This window comes from Triturus cristatus, chromosome 3_2 (assembly GCF_964204655.1).
Source record: "Triturus cristatus chromosome 3_2, aTriCri1.1, whole genome shotgun sequence".
Taxonomy (NCBI): domain Eukaryota; kingdom Metazoa; phylum Chordata; class Amphibia; order Caudata; family Salamandridae; genus Triturus; species Triturus cristatus.
The window spans coordinates 784,966,158-784,990,812 of NC_140584.1; the positions used below are offsets into that span (position 1 = coordinate 784,966,158).

General features: G+C 49.9%; 1 protein-coding gene across 1 annotated transcript in view; it reads left to right on the forward strand.

Moving 5' to 3' along the window:
* METTL21A (methyltransferase 21A, HSPA lysine) overlaps nt 1-19,243 on the forward strand; it is a 76,967-nt gene extending 57,724 nt beyond the window's left edge. Inside the window, exons 3-4 of the mRNA XM_085648880.1 lie at nt 13,229-13,340; nt 18,843-19,243. Of these exons, the coding sequence (XP_085505006.1) occupies nt 13,229-13,340; nt 18,843-19,237 (507 nt within the window). The 3' untranslated portion in view covers nt 19,238-19,243. The remainder of the gene's footprint in view (nt 1-13,228; nt 13,341-18,842) is intronic.
* The last annotated feature ends 5,412 nt before the right edge of the window (nt 19,244-24,655 follow it).

The window sequence follows — 24,655 nt, forward strand, 5'->3', positions numbered from 1 at the left end:
ATGGCAGTCATGCTGATGATAAGCATATCATTGTGATTCCCTCCAAGAACTGGGATGAGAGACCAGAGGGTACAGGAATCGGGGGTCCTCGCTAGTTTCCTTTTTTCACTCCGCTCTCACTAGACATTCCGCTGCCACTGGGGAGTAGGGCTAAGCAGCCTGCTTCCACCTGTCAGCAAGCAGGCAGGCTTCTGGGTGCTCCAGGGCAGACCACAACTCTTCCAATAGAAAATACAGATTGTAGGTAATGTTCTCTCATCCCTGGGAGACTGGCTGTCAGACAGGCACCAGTCCTGAATATTACTTAAAGTACTAAGTTAAACCTGTGTAAAATAAATTGTCTATTTTACACAACATATTTTACCCTACTTTTGTGCTCCCAGTATGATTAATCGTCCAGTCTAAACTTGAACCCCAGTGTCCCCGTTGGGGATCACACTTTTTGCTCTGGACCCATTGTGGGCAACATTGAACCATTGTTTTTCCTAAACATATGTTAACCCCAGGTTCACATATCGGGGTACCCTTGTTCTCCCATACGCGTGGTTAGGGCATAGACTTGGTTAAGGCATAATACTAAGCCCGCCCCAGTCTTAAAAACACCCTGACCCCTGCGCCCAGAGCCCGAAAACCCGCCCCCCAGACTTGAAATCGACCCTGACCCCCCTCCTGACCACCCCTCCTCCCCCCCCCCCGTCCTAGGGCCCCGGGCCCCAAAGCTATTTAAATTTCATAATAAAAAAAAATCGGACTCACCATGCCACTCCATCCGTCCATTCCTCGCAGAAAGTCACCTCCGACTATCTGCTCAGTCCGACCCTCTGCCCGAGTCTAGAGCGCTAACTACCACGTGCGTCTAAACCATGCATTTGCATGGTAAAGGCAGACGTACGTGGTTCAGCCTGCGTTTTTAAGCCACACGTTGTTTTGACTGCGTGATTTACGCTGTTTCCCACTTAAGGCGGCTGATCCAAAGCCCACTCACTGTATATTTCTTTGTGAAATCAGCTCTGGCAGAAAGCTAACATACGTAAAATGGGAATGAACATTGAAATTCTAAAAAGAAATGTCTGTTCCTATCAATAGCTGAAACTGTTGTGCTTAACATCTTGTAAGATTTCTATGATTTAATGTTTCCATTATTAAAAAAGCTGTGCAATGACCAGGCAAGCACTAGTGGCCCTCAAATTCTCAACTCCTTTGCCAGATAGCTTTTATAAACAATGAAAAATGAACACAAAAAATTAAGCTATGGCTAAATCCATCCTCGTTCCAAGCAAAGTTGCCTTTAGAAAACCTGTTATTAAGGCCACTTTCCCTTAAGGGAAAGGTGTACTAAGCCCATCTTTCCCATGTTGGCACAGAATTGCTTCATATTTGTATATCCTCAACTGAGGGCTTGAGCCCAAGTGTTTTTAATTCAAAATATCACTTTGCCAACAACAAGATCTCTTGAAGTTTGATGATGACTCCTGGTGTAAAAGGTGGTTTGCATTCCAAAGTCACAGCTAGCAGCACTTGGTCAGTGAGGACTTTGAGTGTGGAGGGTAATGCAGTGAATGTAGATGTGGGGGGTGCACAGAAGGATGAGAAGATTGCAAAGGGTGAAAGTGAGGAGGATGTGGTGCCTGAGGAGCAGGACAACAAGTTGGATGTGGAGGCAAATGATGAGGAGGATGATGTATAGGATGTGGGGGATCTAATCTCAAGAGGATAAAAGGAGTGAGATGATGGCAGGGTTGGGAGAGGATATGGAGGTGGAGAATAGGGAGGAGGATGAAGATCTGGAGGATGAGGAGCAGGAAAGTAGAGTAGTAGGAGCCTCTAGGAAGGGCAGTGGTTAGAATCCCATATACAGCATGAAACTGTAAATTACAGTAGATTATATCAATGTCCAGTTAGTTCAATTTTAAAGAGGAAAGGGGCTTTTATTTACATGCAGCTACATGGGGCAGTTAAAACTGAGATCTACAAAGAAAACTAGAGATGTAACTCTGGGGACATAGGAACTCAACTGCCCTCTTGTTAATTGCAGTGGCTTTCTCTTACAAGAGATTCAAGTTTGTTTAAGGGGTTCAAATGCTGGGACTCTGCACCAGACCTTTGTACTGGTCCAAAGTGGGCTGTGAAGCCAGACGACTCTGTAAGCTAAAACCTTAGTTGCTAAAATCCACCACTGAAATAACAAGGCCTGCACCCCAGTTTATTCGCTGATTCATTTCTCTGATCTGGTGTTGATGCCACGGGTGGGTTACTAGATTCTTGTCAGCAAATGTGGACAAAACTGGTTCTTCTCTATATAATAGCACTTATCGATGTAGAAGTCGACTAGTAACCATTAATCTTGGTTCAATACTTTAAAGGCTAGTATCCCATACTATAACAGCCTTGGTCTAGGGTACATGTGGGAGGAGGGGGTGGTATAGGCATCCAGAACCCTGGTGGCCCCCACTAAGTTACAGAAACTCAAAGGGACTGAACCCTAGAGACATCTGTGGTACTTCCCTGTATGCATGGCAAGAGGACGTCCCACTTACGCCTCATGGGTTCTGTTAGACCCTTGATCATACCCATCAAGGTTTGTTTGAATTTCTCCACCAAACCATTATCTTCTAGGTTACACCACACTCCTTCCACAGCGTGGTCATATACTCAGATATGAAATTGGTTCCACAGTCCCACAGTCCGAAACCACCTCTCTGGGGAAACCCACACAGGAAAAAATCTCCATTAACGCCCTGCCCACCACTTGTGCCGTTGTTGTCCTGAGAGGGATTGTCTCCAGGTACCGAGCGGCATGGTCCACCAAGACCAGGATGTACCTGTTGCCCTTGGCTGTCTTGGGATCCAGTGGCCCCACAAAGTCCATCCCAACCGTTTTAAAAGGGGTTCCAACAACTGGAAAAGGTTGGAGAGGAGCCGTACACTTCCTCCCACGCTTACCACTTGCCTGGCAAGTTTGGCAAGACCTGCAGTGTCCATTTGACTGCCTTCGCATTTGGGGCCAAAAGTAGTGGGTAACAAGCCTGTCAAAGGGCTTGTCCTGCCCCAAATGTCCAGCCAAAGGCAAGTCGTGAGCCAGACCCAGTAGGAAGGTCCTGAAGCGCTTGGGTATCACTAGCACACGGGCTGACCCAGGCTCAGCGACCTTAGGCTCGCTGTACAGGAGACCATTCTCCCAGTAGATCCAGTGTGATCACCAGCTGCCTGGTTTGTAGCCTGCTGCCGCAAACCCTCCAGAGAAGGGCATTCTTTCTTCTCCCTACAGAATTCTTCCCTTGTGGGACTACCTTCTTGCGGCTAATGGGTCAGCTCAGATAAATCCCCCAGTTCAGCTACTTGCTTCCCTGTAGGTACAGGGCTGTCGCCCTCAGTCAGCCTCCTCCCGGATCGTGGGAACCTCAGGAGCGGGTTTCCAGCATCCCCTGCCTTTTCTCTTGGCAGGAACCTGGGCCACTCTTTCTGGCTCCAGGTCCTTCTGATCACCCTTTCCGGCCTCCATCAACCAAGTGGTCATGCATGCCCACTCTGGCATCCCAAGCATCTCCAAGTGAGACCTGAGCTCAACATCCTTCCTCAAGGACTGTTCCAGGTAGTTACCTAGCAGACAATATACCGGTACGGTAGGGCTCACAACCAGCCTCAAGGGACCTGAGACCACCCTCCCCCCTCATTCTAAGGGAACCTTCGCCACCATACACTGGCGCTCTAAGTTGTTCACAGCAACTACTTGGTGGAATGCCCCAGGGACTACTTGCTCCTCAGTGACCAGGTGACACCGGACTGAGCCCACACTGGCTCCAGTATCTCTGAGAGCATATATCCTTTTCCCATTGATGGTCACCCAGGGGCTGTATTTGTTTTTAGAGTTAGCAGGCACCTGGGTTCCTAAGACCATCTCACTGTCCCCTAGCGAGTCATTTCTGCGGGATCCCTACCCTCCTGTGGGCACCCCTCCTCCCCAAGCGCTACCCTAGCCAACACCTTGGTCTGCCCACCGGTGGGTGGCTGTGCCCTCTTGGGACACTTGGGGTCCCCCTTCAAGGGACCCACCTGCTCACAGGCACAGCATTTGTGGGGACCGGTCTCTGCAGGCTTTCCTGAAGAGACCACTGCTTCCTTGTCTCATGGGGGATAGGAACCTTTACCCTGGGTATTAGTTTGGGGCCCTTTAGAGAACTCCTGTGCTTTACCCTTGTCCCCCTCCCCCCCCCACTCTTCTGCTGGGGACCCTTCCCACCTTTGGCTGAGTCTCCCCCAAACGCTTTCTTGTGGACCCTGGTACTCACCCAGCGGTCTGCCTCCATAGCAAGCTTCCTGGGGTCAGTCGGCTTACTATCAACCAAGTGCTGGCACAGCTCTGCAAAACATAGACTAGACAAGTGGTCCCATGCAATCAAATTGCAGAGCCCCTGAAAAGCTGTCACATTACTGCACTTCACCCAAACAACCAGTGACCTGCAAAACGCATCCACACGTTCCAACCAAGTGTTTGCATCAGTTCTCTTACTGGACCTAAACTGATCCTTTTACTTTTCAGTGGTCAGATCATACCTGGTGTGAAGGGCCTACATCATGTCAGCATAGGTGAGGTTACAAACCTTACCCAAAGCCACTAAAGTATCCCTTGCTTCTTCTGGGAAAAGAGGTCACAATCCTGCCCCCCAATTCTTCTCAGGGATCCCATTCATGTGGATAGATTCCTCATAACCCTGAAACCACCTTTGTATGTCATCCCTCTTCTTGAATTATTTTCCTACGTTCTTGGGGATGTGAACAATTCTATCTGCCTACACTGATGAATTGCTGCCACCATCTGAGCTGGTCCTACTCCTTAGCTCCAGCTCCTTAAGACCACGTTCATGATCTAAGATCATCTTCCTTTCCTCCATGGCTATTCGAATCGTGGGAACCCATACCGAATAGGTGTACATACGGGGCAGGACCCTTGGTGGCTGTGTGACTACAGGGCTACCCCATGTATAGAGGTCCCACATGATGTTTATCCTCTCCTAAATTGGGATGGAGTGAATTTATTAACAGAACGACAGCTTTATAATAAGGAGCAGCTACCTGCCCTTACACTGCACATTAGTATAGGGAAGTCCCCTTTCTAATTTAACAGGGGGTATACGCCCTGAAGAATGTCCGCGCACCCTTTAAGGGGCTATTAGAACAGAAACATGTTGGCAATAGGGTCCTAGGACCATAATATCCCTGGATACCCACTTATGTTGTTTTTATTATCAGTGCCAAACCCAAGAATAAAGTGAAACTGGGGTTTGACACCGATTTTTAATATTTAAAACCCCCTGGCCAAATAACATCTCATCAAGTGCTCCCTGGAATACTGGTTGAGCCCACCTTGACTTTTAGGCGTCGGGGTGTCCCGATGATGAAGCATGACACCACTAGGGTGTGTGAGGGAAAATAATAACAAAAGGACTTGCTTCCTTCCCCACACTTAGGTGGTGTCTTACACTTCAGATAGGGCATACCACCGTTTGAACTAGCAGTATATTGTTATTACTGGTTGGACCATCGCAGGAGTACTTATAGTGATTTAGTGTTACCCACGGGAGGGCGTACTCCCTCATTGAATTCCTCTCTGCCCCTTGCCTGACTAGGGAACTTCCCTAATATAGGTTTGTGTATTATATTCTTTTGTCTTCCCTTTCATTCTCCATCCGGAGATTTTCCAATTCAAACATCCTTGCTTCCTGCCTGTCCTCTAGCTCTTCTGTGGACAAGCCATCGCTGCCTGGCCTGGAGGGTTCCTCCCGCACCCCTCCCAAAAGCACATCCACCCTAGGAATAGGCTCCTCTGTCTGCCCACTGATCTCTCCAGACTGCCCACTGTCGTGTCTGGCTGCTACACAGTCCCTCAGCACCTTTTGTAGCTCCTCCTTCCTGGTGAGGCCTCTGACTTGGACCTTTAGGTTTTTGCAAACAGCCTTCAACTCTTTCACGTTGTAGGATTCCAACCTACCCTCCTCAAATACCACTTCCAAGGATGCAACAGATGATGCTCTTGATTCAGACATGATGAAGTTGCAAGTTCAAACTGGCAAGATCAAAAATAGGTCTTGGGCTACAATGGTGCTGTAAACAACAGAATCCGACAGTTCCATCTGACTGCGTCGGTCAGGGGCGTTGACAGACTTGTAAACAGTACCTTTTGTGTTGCAGCCGACAAGTTAGTGTTGGCCGGTTGTGGCAACCGTTGCAGTTGCGCTGCGAAACGGCCTGGGCGGTGCCGTCAAGTCGCGGTATTGGTGAGACCAGGGCTGCAATGCAGAGTGAAGCCCAGTGCTCGTTGAGGTGCTGACAGATTACGGTGCAGGCAACCGAGCTGGGTGCGGGGAGCTGGCATCGGTCAGTCCGAACTGCAGTGTGCGACTGGGCGGTGCATCGTGAGACTTACGAGCGGTGCCCCCAATCCACAATGTGGTCACAAAAGTCGCATTCAGCGACTGCATCGGTGAGACCAGGATGGCGAAGTGAAGTGAAGCGAGGTGGTGCAGAGTGCAGTGCCCACAGGTGCAAGCAGCGGCAAGGTAGTGGTGGCAGTGGTGGTAGTCGTTGTCGCTGAGACCAGGGTTGCGGTGCTAGATGCGGACGGTACCTTCTGCGGTGCCGTCAGGATACAGAGCCAGTGACGGAGTCAGTGACTTTTCCCTTCTCTGTGGCAACTGAAACAATGGTTCGAGAAGCGGTACCCAGAGGTTGGTGAAGTCTTTGCAGTCCCTGAGACTTTAGAACAGGAGGCAAGCTCTACTTCAAGCCCTTGGAGATACTCAGTACAGGTAAAGAAAGTTCAGTCCAGTCCTTTCACTGCCTAAGGCAGAATCAGCAACTGCAGGCTAACCCAACAAAGCAACAACACAGCAAAGTGGCAGTACTCCTCCTGACAGCTCTTCTTCTTGGCAGGTTACTTGATTCCAGCAAGTTTTAATGTTCTGGGCCCAATATTTATACTCCACATTCCTTTGTTCTCTCTGTGCTTAGGCCAAACCAGTTCTGCCCTCTCTGGCGAAGCCTCCTGGCAGGAGAGGGATACAGCATTGTTCAAGGCAGACCAGGCTCATTCCGGTGCAAGGAAATCTCCTCCCACTACTCTAATTGCAGCCCAGGTCTGACTCATCTAGGAAAGTCAGGACACACCTCAAACCCCGCCCCCAACCCCAGTGACAGTCTGAAGAGAGTGCACATCCCCAGCCCTTGTCACTCCAAAGCCAGACAGTCAATCCACAAGCCCAGCACAGGATAGTGAAGCAAGAAAATATCTACTTTCTAAAAGTGGTATTTTCACACACACAACATAAAAATCATCGTTACTAAAAGAGGCATTTTTACATTCGGAGTCCAGGCATACTAAGGTCCATTTCCCTATCTTGTCCCAGTGGGAAGTTATGCGTATAAGATGTTATAAGTAAAACTCACATTCTACCCTATGGGACTGATAACCTTTCCATAGTGAAAAAAGAAATGCACTGTAATTCACTACCAGGACATGCCACTCACACCAGTACATGTCTTACCTTGCACCGCACCCCGCCCATAGGGGTACTTTAGGCCTACTTTAGAGTTGACGTATATGTAAGAAAAGGGAAGATTAGGGCCTGACAAGTGGGTGCACTTGCCAGGTCGACATGGCAGTTACAAACTGCACTCAGACCCTGCAGTGGCAGGTCTGAGATACCTTTTCAGGGTTACTCATGTGGGTGGCACAATCAGTGCTGCAGGCCCACTAGTAGCATTTAATTAACAGGCCCTGGCACACACAGTGCACTTTACTAGGGGATTACCAGTAAATCAAATATGCCAATCATGGAGACACCAATCCATAATAACAATTTACAACAGGAGCACTTGCACTTTAACACTGAACAGCAGTGAGAAAGTGCGCAGAGACACTAAACCAGCAAAAACAGAGTCAACACTGGGAGGTCAGAAAGCAAAAAGACAGGGGAAACACACCAAAAGATGCCAGGTCTAAAAGCACTGCATGCAGAACTTATGCCAAAAGCAGAAGCAGCAGCTTTAACACTGGTGTTACACTGGGTTATAGTGGTGAAGAACCCTAAGGCCACAATCTACCTAAAGTCATTGGAAGATGCTGACATACACTGGGCTATAGTGGTGAGGAACCCTAAAGCAGCAATCTACCTAAAGGCATTGGAAGACGCTGACGATACTTATGGACTTGATGGGAATACTTGGTTGGCCTATGTCAAACATACCTTAAATGATTTGCAGCAGGGGTTTCTGTGATCTGAGCTGAGCAAATTAAAGCAGGAAACTGCTGACCTAGTAAAGGAACTCTACCTTGAGCGCAAGTGGAAGAAGAAACTGTCTATGATACGGCCTAGTTCTATTCAGGGAGAGTATTTTAGTAGTAGCCATGGCTCTCCCAGTAGGTTCTATCTAGACTCAATCTTTCCTGAATAAAAACGGATGCTATATGCTAAGTTTAGATTGGATATCTTGCTGACCAGGGAATACCTAGTCGGATGCTCCAAACTTATCACAGGTGATGAATTTTGTGACTGTAAGTTGGGGGGGATGATAATCTACTTCATTTTCTTTTACTGTTTTGTTCAAAATATGACCTAGAACGCAGGAGATGGCTACTGGCCCTTTTGAGATCATATGAGATTAAATCTGTTAAAATGGTATTGCTGTTTAGCCTCAGAAGTGAAGTTGAATATGTTTTCATTTTGATAGCTTCGTACCTATGGGCAGCCTAGCCCCGCCTGGGGGAGCTGCCAGTCGCCCTGGGAATCTGGACCTGGTTTTAGTAGGAATATTTATTGTTGGGGGGTCTTATGCTGTTTATGCTTTTGTTTTATTCCTTTCATTGCATATAGGCACCTGTACTTTGTTAGGAAGCTCTTGTTAGGATGATTATATATGCCAAATATGTATTTATCCCTGTGCCCCTGCTGCCTGACTGATTAGAATTGTTGTATAGTTGTTTCTTTTGCCTCTGTATCGCGTGTTTGCTGCCCACGACTAGCCTTCGACTTCGCTCCCCGCTTCCCGCCACCGCCGCGAACCACGCCCCTTTTTCCCTTCTGTACCCTCCCCGCTCCCGCCTCCCAGCTGCTCCGCCCCCCCGCGCACTTGGCCATATATGGCGACCGTGCGACGCAGGTGAGTGTGACCTAGTTCTAGGACACCCCCGCGCCGCACGGCCACCAGCTGCTGCGTGTGCCTCCCCGCATTTGTGCCTCGTTGCCCGGCTGCCGCCGCGCGGCCACGCCCCCTCCTTCGAGCGGCGTGGTCCGCTTCTCTCCCTGTGCCCCTGCGGTCTGACTGCTTAGTTTTGTTTGCATAACCTGAATTCTTGCCTTCTGTATCTCGCGTTTCTTTCCCTGTGCCCCTGCTGTCCGATTGCTTTGTATTGTTTGCATAACCTGAATTCTTCCTCCTTCTGTATCTCGTATTTCTTATCCCTGTGCCCCTGCTGCCTGACTGATTAGAATTGTTGTATAGTTGTTTCTTTTGCCTCTGTATCGCGTGTTTGCTGCCCACGACTAGCCTTCGACTTCGCTCCCCGCTCCCCGCTTCCCGCCACCGCCGCGAACCACGCCCCTTTTTCCCTTCTGTACCCTCCCCGCTCCCGCCTCCCAGCTGCTCCGCCCCCCCGCGCACTTCGCCATATATGGCGACCGTGCGAACGCGCAGCGGTCACGCGCAGCGGGCGCGCCGATTGTGCGCCGAAGGCGCGCCAAAGGCAAGCCCGTCTGCGCCCGTCCGCGCCTGGACCGCGCCCAGTGCCAGGACCCCTGGCCCACGGGGACCCCAGCCGACCCGCCTGACGTACACCGCCGCCACCCTCATCGCACTCAACACCGGCCGATTCCCAGGATGCCACCGAGCCACACCACGACGCACCCACGGACCCTTCAGCTGCCACGCCTGCAAGTTCTCCTGCATCCAGACCTGCCTCGCTCCAGCACCCGCCAAGTCGAACACCAGCAGCACCCACCTCAAGTGCATCCTGCTCAACACCCGCTCCGTCCACAGACACGCCATAGAACTCTGGAACCTCCTAGACACCACAGCCCCTGACGTTGCCTTCATCACGGAGACCTGGATGAACGCCTCTTCAGCTCCCGACATCGCCGTCGCCATCCCAGAAGGCTACAAGATCACCCGGAGGGACCGCACCGCCAACCAGATGGGAGGAGGCATCGCCATCATCCACAGGAACACCATCCGTATCACGACTAGCACCGACAACACCCTGACCACCGCCGAACACCTGCATTTCCAAATCCACACCGACCCGAAGACCACCCTCAGAGGCACCCTGATCTACCGACCTCCGGGACCACGCACCCAATTCAGCGAGGACATCGCCGACTTCGTCAGCCCGCATGCCCTCCCCTCCGCTGACTACATACTCCTGGGGGACCTCAACTTCCACCTGGAGAACAACAACGACCGCAACACCAGCACCCTGCTCGACAACCTCGCCAATCTTGGACTCAAGCAGCTGGTGTCCACCCCCACCCACCTCGCCGGACACACACTCGACGCAGTCTTCTCATCCAGCACAGACATCGCCTTCAGCCACGCCACAGAGCTTCAATGGACGGACCACAGATGCGTCCACTTCACCTTCAAAAGAACGACGACCCACCACCACCAGCAACAGACTGCCCGCAGAAGCTGGAACAAGATCACAGCCGACCAGCTCGCCACCTCCCTGAGCCAGCACCCTCCTGCCAGCTCAGCGAACCCCAGCCAGGCCGCCGACAACCTCACGAAGTGGATCAGCGACTGCGCGGACGAGCTCGCCCCGCTGAGGATCCCGCCCAGCAGACCCGGCAGTAGGAAAGCCCCATGGTTCACCGACGAACTCAAGAGCTCCAAGAAGAACTGCCGAGCCCTCGAGAAAGTCTGGAGAAGGGAACCAACACCAGACAACAGGACCACCCTCAAGCTTGCCACCCGGAAGCACCACCAGCTGATCCGCGCCGCCAAGAAAACTGCATTCAAGGACCGGCTGGACAACAACGCACACAACTGCAAGGAACTCTTCAACATCGTGAAAGAGCTTTCCAACCCCAACGCAGGAAACAACGACATCACCCCATCGCAAGACCTCTGCAACTCCCTCGCATCTTACTTCCACAACAAGATCACGGACATACACAACAGCTTCAACAACCAACCAACGCACACCACGACCGAACAACCACCCCCCACCACCACCCTCCACGCCTGGACTCCGATCAGCACCGAAGACACCATCCGCACGATGAACTCCATCCACTCCGGATCGCCGACCGACCCCTGCCCTCACCACGTCTTCAACAAGGCCGACGCTGTCATCGCACCCCACCTGCGAGACGTCATCAACACATCCTTCGACACCGCCACCTTCCCTGAGAGCTGGAAGCACGCCGAACTCAGCGCTCTTCTCAAGAAACCCACAGCAGACCCCACCGAACTCAAGAATTACCGCCCCATCTCGCTCCTCCCGTTTCCAGCCAAAGTCATCGAGAAGACCGTCAACAAGCAGCTGACCGCCTTCCTTGAGACGAATGGATCCCTCGACCCCTCACAATCTGGCTTCCGAGCCAACCACAGCACCGAGACCGCCCTCATCGCCGCCACCGATGACATCCGAGCCCTGATGGACAAGGGAGAAACAGCGGCCCTCATCCTCCTAGACCTCTCCGCGGCATTCGACACTGTCTGCCACCGCACCCTAGTGCATCGCCTCAGCAACGTCGGAATCCAGGAGAAGGCTCTGGAATGGATCATCTCCTTCCTCGACAGAAGAACACAGAGAGTCCGCCTACCACCGTACAAGTCAGAGGCCACCGAAGTCATCTGCGGCGTCCCTCAAGGATCCTCGCTGAGCCCCACCCTCTTCAACGTTTACATGAGCCCCCTCGCGGCCATCGCACGCCAACACAACCTCAGCATAATCTCCTACGCCGACGACACCCAGCTGATCCTCTCCCTGACCGACGACCCCGCCGCCGCCAGAGCCAACCTGCACGAAGGGATGAAAGAGGTAGCCGAATGGATGACGACCAGCCGCCTGAAACTGAACTCAGACAAGACGGAGGTCCTCATCCTGGGCTCCTCACCCTCCGCCTGGGACGACTCCTGGTGGCCTCCCGCCCTGGGCACCGCACCCAAACCGACAGACCACGCACGCAACCTGGGCTTCATCCTGGACTCCTCCCTCTCCATGACCAGGCAAGTCAACAACGTCTCCTCGGCGTGCTTCAACATCCTACGCATGCTACGGAAGATCTTCTGGTGGATCCCCACCGAGACCAGGAAGACCGTCACCCAGGCCCTCGTCACTAGCCGACTGGACTACGGCAACGCCCTCTACACCGGTACCACCGCCAAGCTCCAAAAGAGACTCCAGCGGATCCAGAACGCCTCAGCCAGACTCATCCTCGACATCCCACGAACCAGCCACATCTCTGGACATCTGAGAGACCTACACTGGCTCCCCGTCAACAAAAGAATCACCTTCCGCCTCCTCACCCACGCACACAAAGCCCTACACGACCAAGGCCCGAGCTACCTCAACAACCGAATCAACTTCTACGCTCCCAAACGCCACCTCCGATCAGCCAACCACGCCCTCGCCGCCGTCCCCCGCATCCGAAGAGCGACTACAGGAGGAAGGTCCTTCTCCTACCTGGCCGCCAAGACCTGGAACTCCCTCCCGACCGACCTACGCCTGACCCAAGACCACCTCTCCTTCAGGAAGAAGCTGAAGACCTGGCTGTTCGAGCAGTAGCGGCACCCCCCTCCCCCCAGCGCCTTGAGACCCTACGGGTGAGTAGTGCGCTCTACAAATGTCTGTGATTGATCATTGTTTTATATGTTCTTATGTATCAATTAACTGTTTTTACTTATTGTATGGCTAAACAGATGAAACAACAAACAATAAAACAATTAAAGTGTGTTTCCTATGGCTAATATGGGAATATAGCAATGTTTACTTTTTATTGCACTTTCCCTTCTTGTAGCAATGTTGTTTTGCTGTCGCAGGTTCCCATGATTTAGCAGTTTTTAATCCAATTGCAAATTACTGCGCAGCATAAGCGGGAAGCAGTCTGTAATTGTAAATGACGTGGATATCAGCAATACTAAATGCATCCTGACCTGTCCAGATCTTTCTTCAGAGCAAATATTTTATGGCAAGATGGCAACATTTTTGAAGCTGGATTTCTCTTTTCAGGCCGTTATTCTCTGCACCTTTTTGGAGATGGGCACTATTGACCTACAAAAGCAGTCTGCGATCGAGCTGGGTGCCGGAACAGGACTGGTGGGCATAGTAGCTGCTTTACTGGGTAAGTTCTTCAGATCTGATTTGTCAAATGAATGCTTGCATTAATCAGACGCCAAGCAGACCGACAACCGCTTGGCGCAGAAGCGTCTCCCCACTGCTTGCACAGAGCTAGCAAATGAAGAATTAAACGATGTATGTTCTTGCATCCTTTTATTTTGCATTTGCTGACTCTGAGCCAGCGCTGTAGGGACGGGCGGGGCAGAGGCGTGGGAGGGTGGAAGATTTGCTTGAATCCAGTGGCAAAGTGAGCAAGGGACTTCCTTTGGTTTTGCTTTGTTCGCCATAAGTTGGCAGGGTATGCTCAGACGTGAGTCCCTTGCTCACTTTGCCACTGGATTCAAGCAAGCCTGGCTGAAGACGGCTGAAATGCCAGAAACCGGTCCTAGGAAGCTTGTTTTCGGTCCAGGGAAGACATGGCTTAGCAGTTCGGGCTGGACTGTTCCCATGAGGCACAGGGTCAGACTGATTTGCATATGGCCATGTCTGAACTGGGGTGGCAGAGTGGGCTAAAGAACGGTGGTCGATTAAACCCAGATCAGTTGACTGGGGGTGAGTGCTTGCAATGTTCAACACTCCGTCCATCATTTCCTTTGGTTTTGCTTCTTTCAGTTTAGTCCAGCCTTATTTAGTTGGAATGTGGTTCCTCCTGGGATTGGTTCTTCATCAGATCTTTAAAAGGTTGGCCATCTCCGACCTTTCTATAAAATAACGTTGCCCCTCCTTAAATCGGAAGGCCATGCACAATGGATATGTTAATTGTTAACAGATTCTCAAGGATCGCTAGTGACACGCCTTGAAATATCGTGCAAGTGCAGTCTTGGAAGTCTTGAACTAGAGGCCCTGAGAACTTCCTCTTAAATAATAAAATTTGACCAGGATATCTCTCAGCCTCAAGGAGTGCTGAGGTCTCTTGTTGGCCCATGGTGTACCCTGTCTAGGCAGAGGTTCAGATGATCATCGCTCAGAAGAGTCGAGAACATGCCTATCATTAAAGCCCTCAGATTAGGGCTTTCTCCATCTTATTTCAGGCCCTTAAATTGTAGGTTCTCCCTTCTAGATCTGTTCTCAAGTTCCTCTGTTTTCAACAATTCCATTGACTTTTGTGTCAGCTCGAGATTCAATCTGGAAAAAACAATGTATAGACCCCAGTTTATATTTTCACCACTCTGGCACCCATAGAGTGCATTTCCTGTATAAGATCACTAATCCTAGCACTCCGGTCAGAGTGCAGATCAAGTAAGCTTTTTAAATATCATCTTCAGTTCTTATTTAAAATCAGTGGATACTGTGCAACAGGTCTGTCTTCATGACTGGCATGTCTATTTCTTTCTAGTCGTCTGTGCTGATAGCTGCCTCCCTCCCCCGCATGGTTCTAGCAGTTCCTGTTTTAGGGACATACAGCAGAGGACTAAAGTACAGCTGTCTGGGTGAGAAACGTGAGCAGTTGCTAATGTTGATGGCACATCAAGGCACTTTTAGGGAATCTTCCATCAAGTCTTGCCCTATACAAACATTTTAAAAATACTTTTCCTGCGTTCTGCCGCTTTGCAATGTGTTAGAAAGTCATTTATGGGGTGCTCCTGCAACTTTTCAGTTCACTGCTGTTTTTATTCCTGTTATCTGCCCAATCCACCCCACCCCACCTTCACTGCAGCTACATCACTGTCCCTTCTTGGGAGCCAACGCCGCAAAGCTTTCCTCCTGATTAAGCTAGGTTCCTGTGATTCACGTGTCACCCTGAATGCGCAGGGATGACGTCCTTCAGCTCACAAAAAGGGTGGGGGCTGTAAGCATCCTATCTGACATTTGTGTCAAATCCTGCTTGACAGATATGCTGTGCTTTCATAGAGCACTTAGGGAGCACTTTATGTGTTTTTTTACAGAGTTTTATATAGCGCGAACTTGACCCAAATCGGGTATCGGAGCGCTTTACATAACACCAGTTGCATTACATGAGGACAGATTCATTTATTGTTAGGCACGGGGAGATTACGTGATTTACCCAGAATCACAAGATGTTCAGCGTCCTTGCCGAGACTCGAACCCAGTTCCCCAGATTCAAGGTCGACCGCCCTAGCCGTTAGGCCAACTCTTCTCCCCACTTGAAGCGTAGAGACCAGGATTCCGAGACCGTTCTTGTGTATCCACTGTGATGTGCTGGAAAACCCTGCTTTTGTCCTACCAGATGTCTGTCTCTGGTGTATTGGCTGTACAGTGGCTGCTTCAAACTGGATTTTAGTATTAGACTTGGGAGACACTTATATTTCCATAGAACACTGCCCACACACCTAGCCCTCGGAGTCAAAGTTTAGTGTGACTGAAGGCTTTACCAGCTTGAAAAGGCCCAAAGTGGGTAGGATTGGCCCAGGGAACTTTCACCTCATGGAATAGGGCAAGCCCAGCAGTCATTCCCATCCACTTGTGCCAAACATAGATTTGACACTCCAGGCACCCACTTTAGAACATTACAGAACCTGAGGAAGAACAGAAGAGGACTGGACCTGCTGTCAGTGGCCTGATAGGACTGGACTCAGCTGTTGGCCTCTGCCTGACACCCTGTGCCTTCTAAAGTGACACCCCTGAGGTCCAGAGGGGCTTTAGAAGTGTACACTTTTGGTGGATTGTGTCTTGAAGAACAAAAGTCAGGAGGTAAAATCTTTGTCCCGGACGAACCTGGTTGGTGTATCCTATCGGCGCTCAAACTTGGTCAGCGTCAAATTACATTCGGTCTCGATCTACCGCAACCATACTCTCATTTGAATTTTGTGCTTCTTGGTGCTATTCCTTCTTAAAACTTTAAAGATTCATATCTCCAGTTCCCCTTATTGGATTTTTGTCAATTTAGGGCAATTTTGTTTATTACATTTTACTCTATTTTGTTAATTTGGTTTGGGATTTTTATTGTTTTGCATTTTGACTTTATTACTGTTTTGGTATTGTAGAAATACTTTACACATTGCCCAAAGTTGAGCTCTTCTGCTCTGTGTCATCGCTCCCGGGAGGTTAAGTTTAGGTTAATTTATTGACTTTGAGGGTTCCCTTTGACATTGGTTGTGATTGTTCCTTGAAGTGGCAAGTCAACCACCCCAAATAATAAACCAATTTCTTACAATATGTGTTTAGATTTTATAATAGAAAGTGTAAATGTTACTTTTTTATTCTGATTTTATATCAACAATTGATGTGGATTTACAGTTCTAGTGCATTTTCCATCTTGAGGGGTTCTTGAGGGGGGAAAACAGCTCAATGTGCTTCAATCAATTGCAGTCACAGGGGTTTGTACATGTGTTGTTGTCAAGTTTCAAGTTTTGTTTCCACACCATAAGGTCCAAGCTTCACTTTGACATGTAGGAATGAAAACTGAACTTTATGATCATAGGGCTGCTTTATGCCGGTGTCCCATTGTAGTGCACTGGCTAAGAAGGGGTCTACACATCTGTTTTTCTTAAAAGTGTGCTGTCTGATATTAATACTTGGAAACAAAGAGCAGTGATTGACTTCCATGTTTCGGAGTTGTAGTGTCTACAACTTATACTCTAACATGTAAGGTTTCTGAGTTAATTTATGGGCTAGAAGCAGCAGAATATCAGCAAAACTGGTGCAGGAACCTGTGCTGAGAATGTGTAATGGGCATTGAAGTTGTTCAAAATAATACGGCCTCGGATCCTTATGTTTGAGGGGATGTGGTTCATAAAGGCTTTTCAGACCATCATAAGGTAAACCTAGGAGCAGGAGAGCTGGGTGCAGTGTTTTCGATAAGGAGATTGATTCTGGAGTATCTATATGCATAGCGTTCTTTGTTGCCTAGATTTACACTACAGCTTTCTAAAAACAAAACCCTATAACTTTCTTAGTGAAGGAGTTCTACATCATGAATGTCTCGCTACCCTGGACTGAGACACTGCGCAGAGTCCAGCTATTCATCTGCTAGCCATTACACAGCAACGTACAGTGATCCGAGGACACACAGGTTGAGCAAGGCTCCCAGAATGGAAATAAAGTACGTCTAGGGACCTTGTAGATAGTCACAAGAGCATATTAAGCAGCTAACCACGGCCTGAGTGAGTCGTAGTAGGAGCTTCCATTCCAGGAAAGAGTTTGAGGTAGGGGCCGCAGCTATACTCTGACATAACAGAGTGCCAAAGCAGTAAAATTGGAGCAAAATATGGTGCTTTCCAGATTCTACTGAAAAAGAAACATTCTCTTCAGTGGTGAATATCACTTATTGGTTTTAACTGAAAGCCTGAAACCCTATTTATATTTTATAGGTCTTTTGATTTACTTGACATTCCTGCTCGCAACAAGTGTGCCATATTGTCTAATATAAATGTACAGTCAATGAAAATTAGCCTTTTCACACGCTTCCTCTTCAGTCTGGCTACAATAAACAAAAATAACTTTAATCATTCAATGTCTTAGTTACAGTGTTAGTACACATAATAGAAAAGTTAAAAAGATTTGAGAATATGCAGTAAAAAGCTGAAGCAATGCAACTTTCGATTTTTCTCTCTTTCTCTGTATGACATTCTATCCTAACCTTACGCCTAATAAACCAATATCATCCCAATATTCCACTTTCCTGGAGAATCCTGAAATCAGCCTGATCTCTTCCTACCTAGTCCTTTCCATTAAGAGAGTGGGCATATGAGCTGTACAACAATATGATAATGGAGAATTGTATTGGGGATGATGTGAGTGCGGGGGGTGGACATAATGTTAATCCAGAGGGATGGTAGATTATGTCCCAGATTTGTCTGTTCTAATTAGTGAGAGTCTACTCAGACGTGCTCCATGGGACAGTGTTGTGGTACATGTTTTCAAAACTCCTCTCTTTGTTATAAGGGCATTTGAAGCTGTACTATGTGGTATGGCCATGGTAATTCAAGAATGTATATGGAGAGGTATACTGCAATATATTGGTTGGGCATTATTTCCTTCCCTTATTCAAGGGAAATGTCTTTGCATTGGGTCTCCTAGGATGTAATAAATATAATTCAGAGTGCGTGTATTAATAAATGTCGAAGCTCTGCTAGGTGTGATTAGATTCCCACCTAGAAGTATGTATGGTTCTGTACCAATAAAACAATTTAAAAAAACTTGAAATAAAATGGCATCATAGAGCTATGAAAGTTTTTAAAGGTTTTGTGCTTTTGCCACATGATGGTGCAGGGGTCTCAAAACTGGGTAATGGAGAGAAACCTGGGATGTAGTATACAAATTGACAGGAGATTGCTTGATAAAACCTAATTGGGGTAATTTATCACCAATTGTTGTAAACCTAGGGAATGCGGAGATGGAAGAAATTTTGTGTCCACCTATATGAAAACGCCCAAGACCCCAGTCTGAACCAACAATGTAAAATATTCTTGTTGATTCAAATCAGAAACATGGTTCAATGTGATTAAGATTCATCAGGTGTGATTTGCCTCATTGCATTTAATGTAATTTCGTTTGTAAATGCAACGTTTATAACTGCTGTTAATGGTTTTTGCGTTTATTGCAGGTGCAGATGTGACAATTACTGACCGAAAGGTGGCTTTGGAATTTCTTGAGTCGAATGTCCGAGCAAACCTGCCCGCTCATATCCAGCAAAATGTTTCTGTCATGGAATTGACCTGGGGACATGACCTGGAGAGCTTCTCAAGAACGTTCGATTTGATTCTGGGAGCAGATATTGTTTACCTAGAGGATACTTTTGAGGATTTGTTGAAAACTTTAGAACACCTGTGTTCAGAACATACTGTGATTCTTCTAGCCTGTCGGATTCGCTATGAACGGGACCAGAAATTTCTAACCATGCTGCAGGGGCCATTCTCTGTATCTGAGGTTCATTATGATCCTAGATCAGATGTTCATATATACAAAGCAACAAAGGGTACTATAATGAAGGAATTGTGATCACCATTTGTGTGTCTATCTGTCTGTGCCCAAGAGTACGCGCATATCACTCACTCTGCTGCATTTACCTCCATATTTATTGCTCGGCTGCCATTGTCTCATCAATCTGATAGAGACTACTAGCCGCAGATTCCTTAACGTAGATTTTATTCCCAGGCGTGAGACTGGATCCGGAATTGTTTTTGCCACAGCATCTCTGCGCGCCACCACGTGACTCCGCCCTGACGTCCGCGAATGTGATGTCAGCGAGGTCACAAGCCCACCCCGGCGCACTGACGTCAGTTTCCTTCTTTTCCGCGTGCAACGTGGATCCGAAGTGAGTTCCCTTGACCTGTTTTCAGGCCTCTTTTAATGCCTTTGCGTTGCGAACAGTGTGCAATGCCTTCGGGTTTCAAAACGTGTGCTTCTTGTACGCGTCAGATGTCGGCGACGGACCCTCACCCTATTTGTATGTGGTGTTTAGGCAAGCACCATGATTCTGCGGACTGCGACGCTTGTCAGCATCTCAAGCCGAAGTCCCGGCGGGAGCGCCGTATGAAATTGCTTTCGGCCCGCTTGTCCAGATTGGTCTCGTCACAGCGTCCGTCCCCTACCTCGGAAGGGTCCACAAGCCACCGATTCCGGCTGCGACATCGTCCTTCACCGAGGCCCCACGTCGCTCGCCCACCAGTAAGGCCTGCAGCTTGCCACCAAGGCCCTGTCCTCCTTCTGCAGAGGGCGCGGGTTCCTCTCGGGACGTGTGCCCTCGCCACCCTATCAGTTTCCTGGCATTGGGGCGACAAGGGCCCAAATGAAGGCCTACGCTACGGCTCTGCAGGCTTCTTTGGGCCCCCCTCCTCTCCCTGAGACTTCCGCGGATCTCTCGCCATGCACGGGGCCTTCTGCGGACTCGCCGGCGGCTTCACCCCCGGCACCGACTAGTTCGACTTCAGGTCTTGAAGGTGTGGTGTCGTCGAAGTGCGGCCCTACGGGATTCCCCCTCTTCGACCCACGGCGTCCCTGCCTCACCACAAAACCCCGCGGGGTTCCCTGTGGTGTAGCAGGAGGTCGCCAGGACTCCAGGCTCGTCCCGGAGTCCCCCTCGGTCCTCTGGGCAGGCGGCTGTCTTCCCGGACCGACGGCTTTCTGCCCTGGCAGCGCTGCGGGTGGAGGCCGGGCCCCGGGGCACCTCCCCGAGTCCCTCTCGGTCCTCTGCGCAGGCGGCTGCCTCGTCGGAGGTCGAGCCGGTGCCTTTTCGGCGCCGTTCATTGACCACTTCGACTCAGACCCCTGCCCCTTGCTCCTATGAGGCACGTGGTGGTGGAGGCCAACTCTGCACCCCTGGTGGACACTTCGGCACTGATCGAGGACACACCGGTGCCCATGGCGGACTCCCCGGCACCGTCCCGAAGTCGGATCGACGACGACTTCTCCGGATGTCCCTTCCTTTCCGGAGGATTGTCCTCTCCTTGTCTCCTCTTCACCGGACACTGGACGCCGCATTGTTGCCTTTTCCCCGGCGGGTTCTATGCCGTCTCTGCTTTCACAGCCCCCGGACCCGCTCTTCCACACCTTGCAGTTGATTGCCCCGCAGGCTTCTCTGTCTTCACCGGAGACACCTCAGGCACCTCACTCATCCATGGGTCTTCCATCCTACAGGGTCTGGCCGTTTCTTCCTCCAGCAGGGCACGGGGATGGGCGGCTTAGATTGCAGCCTTCGCCCACAGAAGAGTTGCTCTCTCCCCCACGACGCCCTACGGAGGCGAGTGTAGCCTTTGTCCGGGTCATCTCCACGGCCACCGGCATTTTGCAAATTGGCAACCTGGTCGCTCCACTCCGAACAGACCACTTGTGAGGTTCTCCACCAGGACTCTGGTGGAGGGGAGCCGCTTCCATTTGAAGCTTTGCTACACAACTCTCTTCTGGGGGCCTGGGGGCATCCTGCTACAGGGGATCCGGTGCCTCAGCCGCTCCTCCACCGCCACCGTCCTGCCCCGCACGATCCAGTCTGCCTTTTTTCCCACCCTTCTGCCCAGGAACCTGTCCTGCAGACTGCTTTTCCTTCCTTGCCTTCAGTGTTGCTCCCTCCGTCACAGGAGGCCCGGTGGTTGGACTCCTGGGGGCGTAACATTTTCGCTTCCACTAGTGCTGCTCTGCGTGCGCTCAACACACTTTGTGTGTTGGCCAGGGCTACCTCTGACCTATGGGATTCAGCGGAGTCCCTTCTGTCTCGCACCTCCCACGAAGGTGCCCGCGCTGATTTGCGGCACCATGTGCTGGAGGGTCTGGAGTTAGCTGCATTTATTCTCCGTTCGGCCTTGGATGGCTCTGATTCTCTCGCCCGCGCTATGGCGAGTTCTGTGGCCCTCAGCCGCCATGCTTGGTTGCGGGATAGGGTCTTTTCAGAGAATATTCGGGAGCGTCTTGTTGACCTGCCTTTTGATGGGATTCTTTAATTTAACACCCACGTGAACTCCGCTATTCAACTACTCCTTGCGGGGCTCCGTCCTCCTCCCCCCTCCTCCCCCCTCCGTAAGCTTCGGCTTGTCGGTCCTCAGGTGTCTTATGGGAGGCATCTATCCCACCTTTCTCTTTGGGCCTAGTGTTTCGGTTGACCCGTCTGTGTGCTGTGTGTGGCTTGGAATGCCTTCAGGGTCCTTAAATTGGCCCCTCTGTACTTTTGGCTGCTGGTACAGCCCTTCAACTTTTGTGGTGTGTGATTTTTGGCTGTAAGTGAAGCCGTATAGGTCCTCTGGTTGGACTCTGTGTATTTTTTTGGGGCTGATTGGTAAGCCGCCTGTGGTGATACCGACAGGTCTTTTATGTTCTTGACCTCTGCTGCGGGTTTTCCTAAGAGGTGTTCCCCTGTTTTGTTTTGGGACGTGTCATACCCTAGGTGGGGTACTTGTAGGCTATTGTATAGCTCTGTCCTAAGCTGGGCGGGTGTAGATACCTTCTCGGATTCCTTGCGTTTCCTGGCGTCATTGTATACCGCTAGGTGCGGTCTCATTTTTTTTTTTTTTTTTTTTTTTTTCTTTCTAATCCAGTATTAGGGTATCTTTCATAGATTCACATGCCTGAATCATTCCCCGTCGTCGGGATGGGAGTCCCCGGTACATAAATAAAGTAATGTCCCATTAGACATATATAGTAATAGGCCAAAGGCCTCACATTAGTAACATCTCCATGTCCTTTTGTAAAAAGGACCAAACTCTAGAAAAGAGCCAATCAGCTATCACCACCCTCTGGAACCCTACTGGAAGGAGCTCTAGTCCCTCAGATTTTCTACCGCACGTCGTGCTAAGGGAGTCTCCCCTGAGCTCTGCTCAGTTTTACTTCTTTTCTAGATTTCCAGTGATTTTGTTTCTTCAGGATTCCTTCTTCTGTGTCAGTTCTCAATATCTTCATGGCAGATACTCCAAAGAAAGGCCTTTTTAGGCCCTGTGCTTCCTGTGGTAAATAGAGGCTTCATGTTGATGACCAACACAAAAACTGCCTCTATTGTCTTTACCCGGACCGCTCCTCAAAGGACTGTAAGGTATGTCGTACATTTTCTTCAAAGACCCTTAAAGATCGGGAGGGACACCTTCTAATTTGGCTGCAGAGGCTTATAGATAATGACCAAGTCTTGTCTTCTGAGGAGAGTGAAGGCTACTCTACATCTTCAAAATCCTCTCACAAAAGGCCCAGAGTTGCTTCTCCAGGACCTTCGTCGCAGCCCCCTCAAAAGAAGACGTACAAAAAGTCTTCCGAGGCTCCCCTTAAGGCTTTACAAACACAGGTTTCTCCACAGGAGGTTCTACACACCTTTTAAAAAGCCTAGTTCCACCTCGTCGACGACTGCTTCGTCGACGGTGGCATCAACGGTGAGAAAATCCCCGTCTACAGCTGTGGGGGTAACTTCATCGACGACGACAGTATCCACCTCTTTGGCATCTTCTGCCTCGTCCACGTCGACGACTTCATTGTCGACGCCTGCTAAACCTGTATCGCCGACGATTAAAATAAAAAATCATCGTCGACGTCCAAGCCAGCGTCAACGCTGCGATCGCCGACGAGCGTGTCGACGCCTACGTCTACGAAGAGCGTTCCGTCGACGTCTACCCCGTCGACGACGGCACCGTTGACGACTGCTCCGTCGACGGGAGCTTTGTCGACGTTTCCTTCCATTTTGCCAGTCGGTGCTTCACCGTCGACAACGACACCGACGACTGGCTCGTCGACGACACCAGAGTCCAAAGTGGAGAGTGCGTATGTCCATCTCAAAATAACAAAACGCACGTTGACACCTGCCCTGACTTCTCCTAGCAGGGTCCAGCCGTTACCTCAGACTCACCTTTTGGAAGAGGGGGAAGATTCAGACGATGGCAATATGTTTGGAACTGCAACAAGTCCTTCCGAACTCCATGTCAAATACCAAGAGAGTTCGGACTATGACGAACAAGAACCAGAAGACAAGCCATATTATCCGGACGACAGCCATCCCCCCCCCCCCCCAACCTCTCATGGTTTGTCTACCCGCGTCTTTGGTTTCTGACCTCCAATTTCTGATTACTGACTACAAGCAGAGATTTCCTATTTCTGCTACGTCTCCTGCTTCGGTTGTCTCTCCGCCGCCAAGGCTACAGCCTCCACCTCTTCCTCCACAGTCTGTGCCTTTCACGCTACTGCCTCCAACTTCCACAGATGATGAGGATGACGAGCAACAAGAGGAGGGAGAACTCCATGATTCTCAATCGACTCATGATGAGTGGGATGATTATGTTATCCCTTGTCCAGCGTCCCCGGTGCCTACTCAAGCAGATTCGCCTCCTGAGGATATCGGGGGTTTTCATAATATCTTGGCAAGAGCAGCACAGCGTTTCCAGATCCCTATGCCTTCTCACCAACAGGATTGTTTCCTTTATGACTTTAAAGAACCTTTCAAAAAGTCTGTAAGATCAGTACCTATTATAGACTACATCTGGGATCAGAGTGTAAAAATAATGCACAATCCATCTTCGATTTCCCCCAGTGTTACCTCGGCTAGACAAAAAATACAGAACTCCGGACACTGATCCAGCGTGCCTTACCGGACATCCAAAGCCTGATTCCGTCATCACTTAGGCTGCTCAGAGGAAATCTAAAGTCCCTTCTGCCCGCTGTCTGCTCCTCCTGACAAAGAAGGCAGACGACTTGACAATATTGGAAAATGTTTTTCTTCTATGTCTGCATTGACAGTGCGTGTGTCAAATTCCTTAGCATTATTAGGGCGCTATAACAGGCAGATGTGGGTGGACATTGCTCCATACTTGGGAGCCTTGCCGGATGACTCGAGGGAAGAAGCGAAGAAGATCTTGCTGGAGGGCGAACGTTCGGCTTCCGAGATCATCGATTGTGCGATGGATATCGCCTCTACTGGTTTCCGTCAACTAGCTGGCGCTGCTGTACTACGACGCC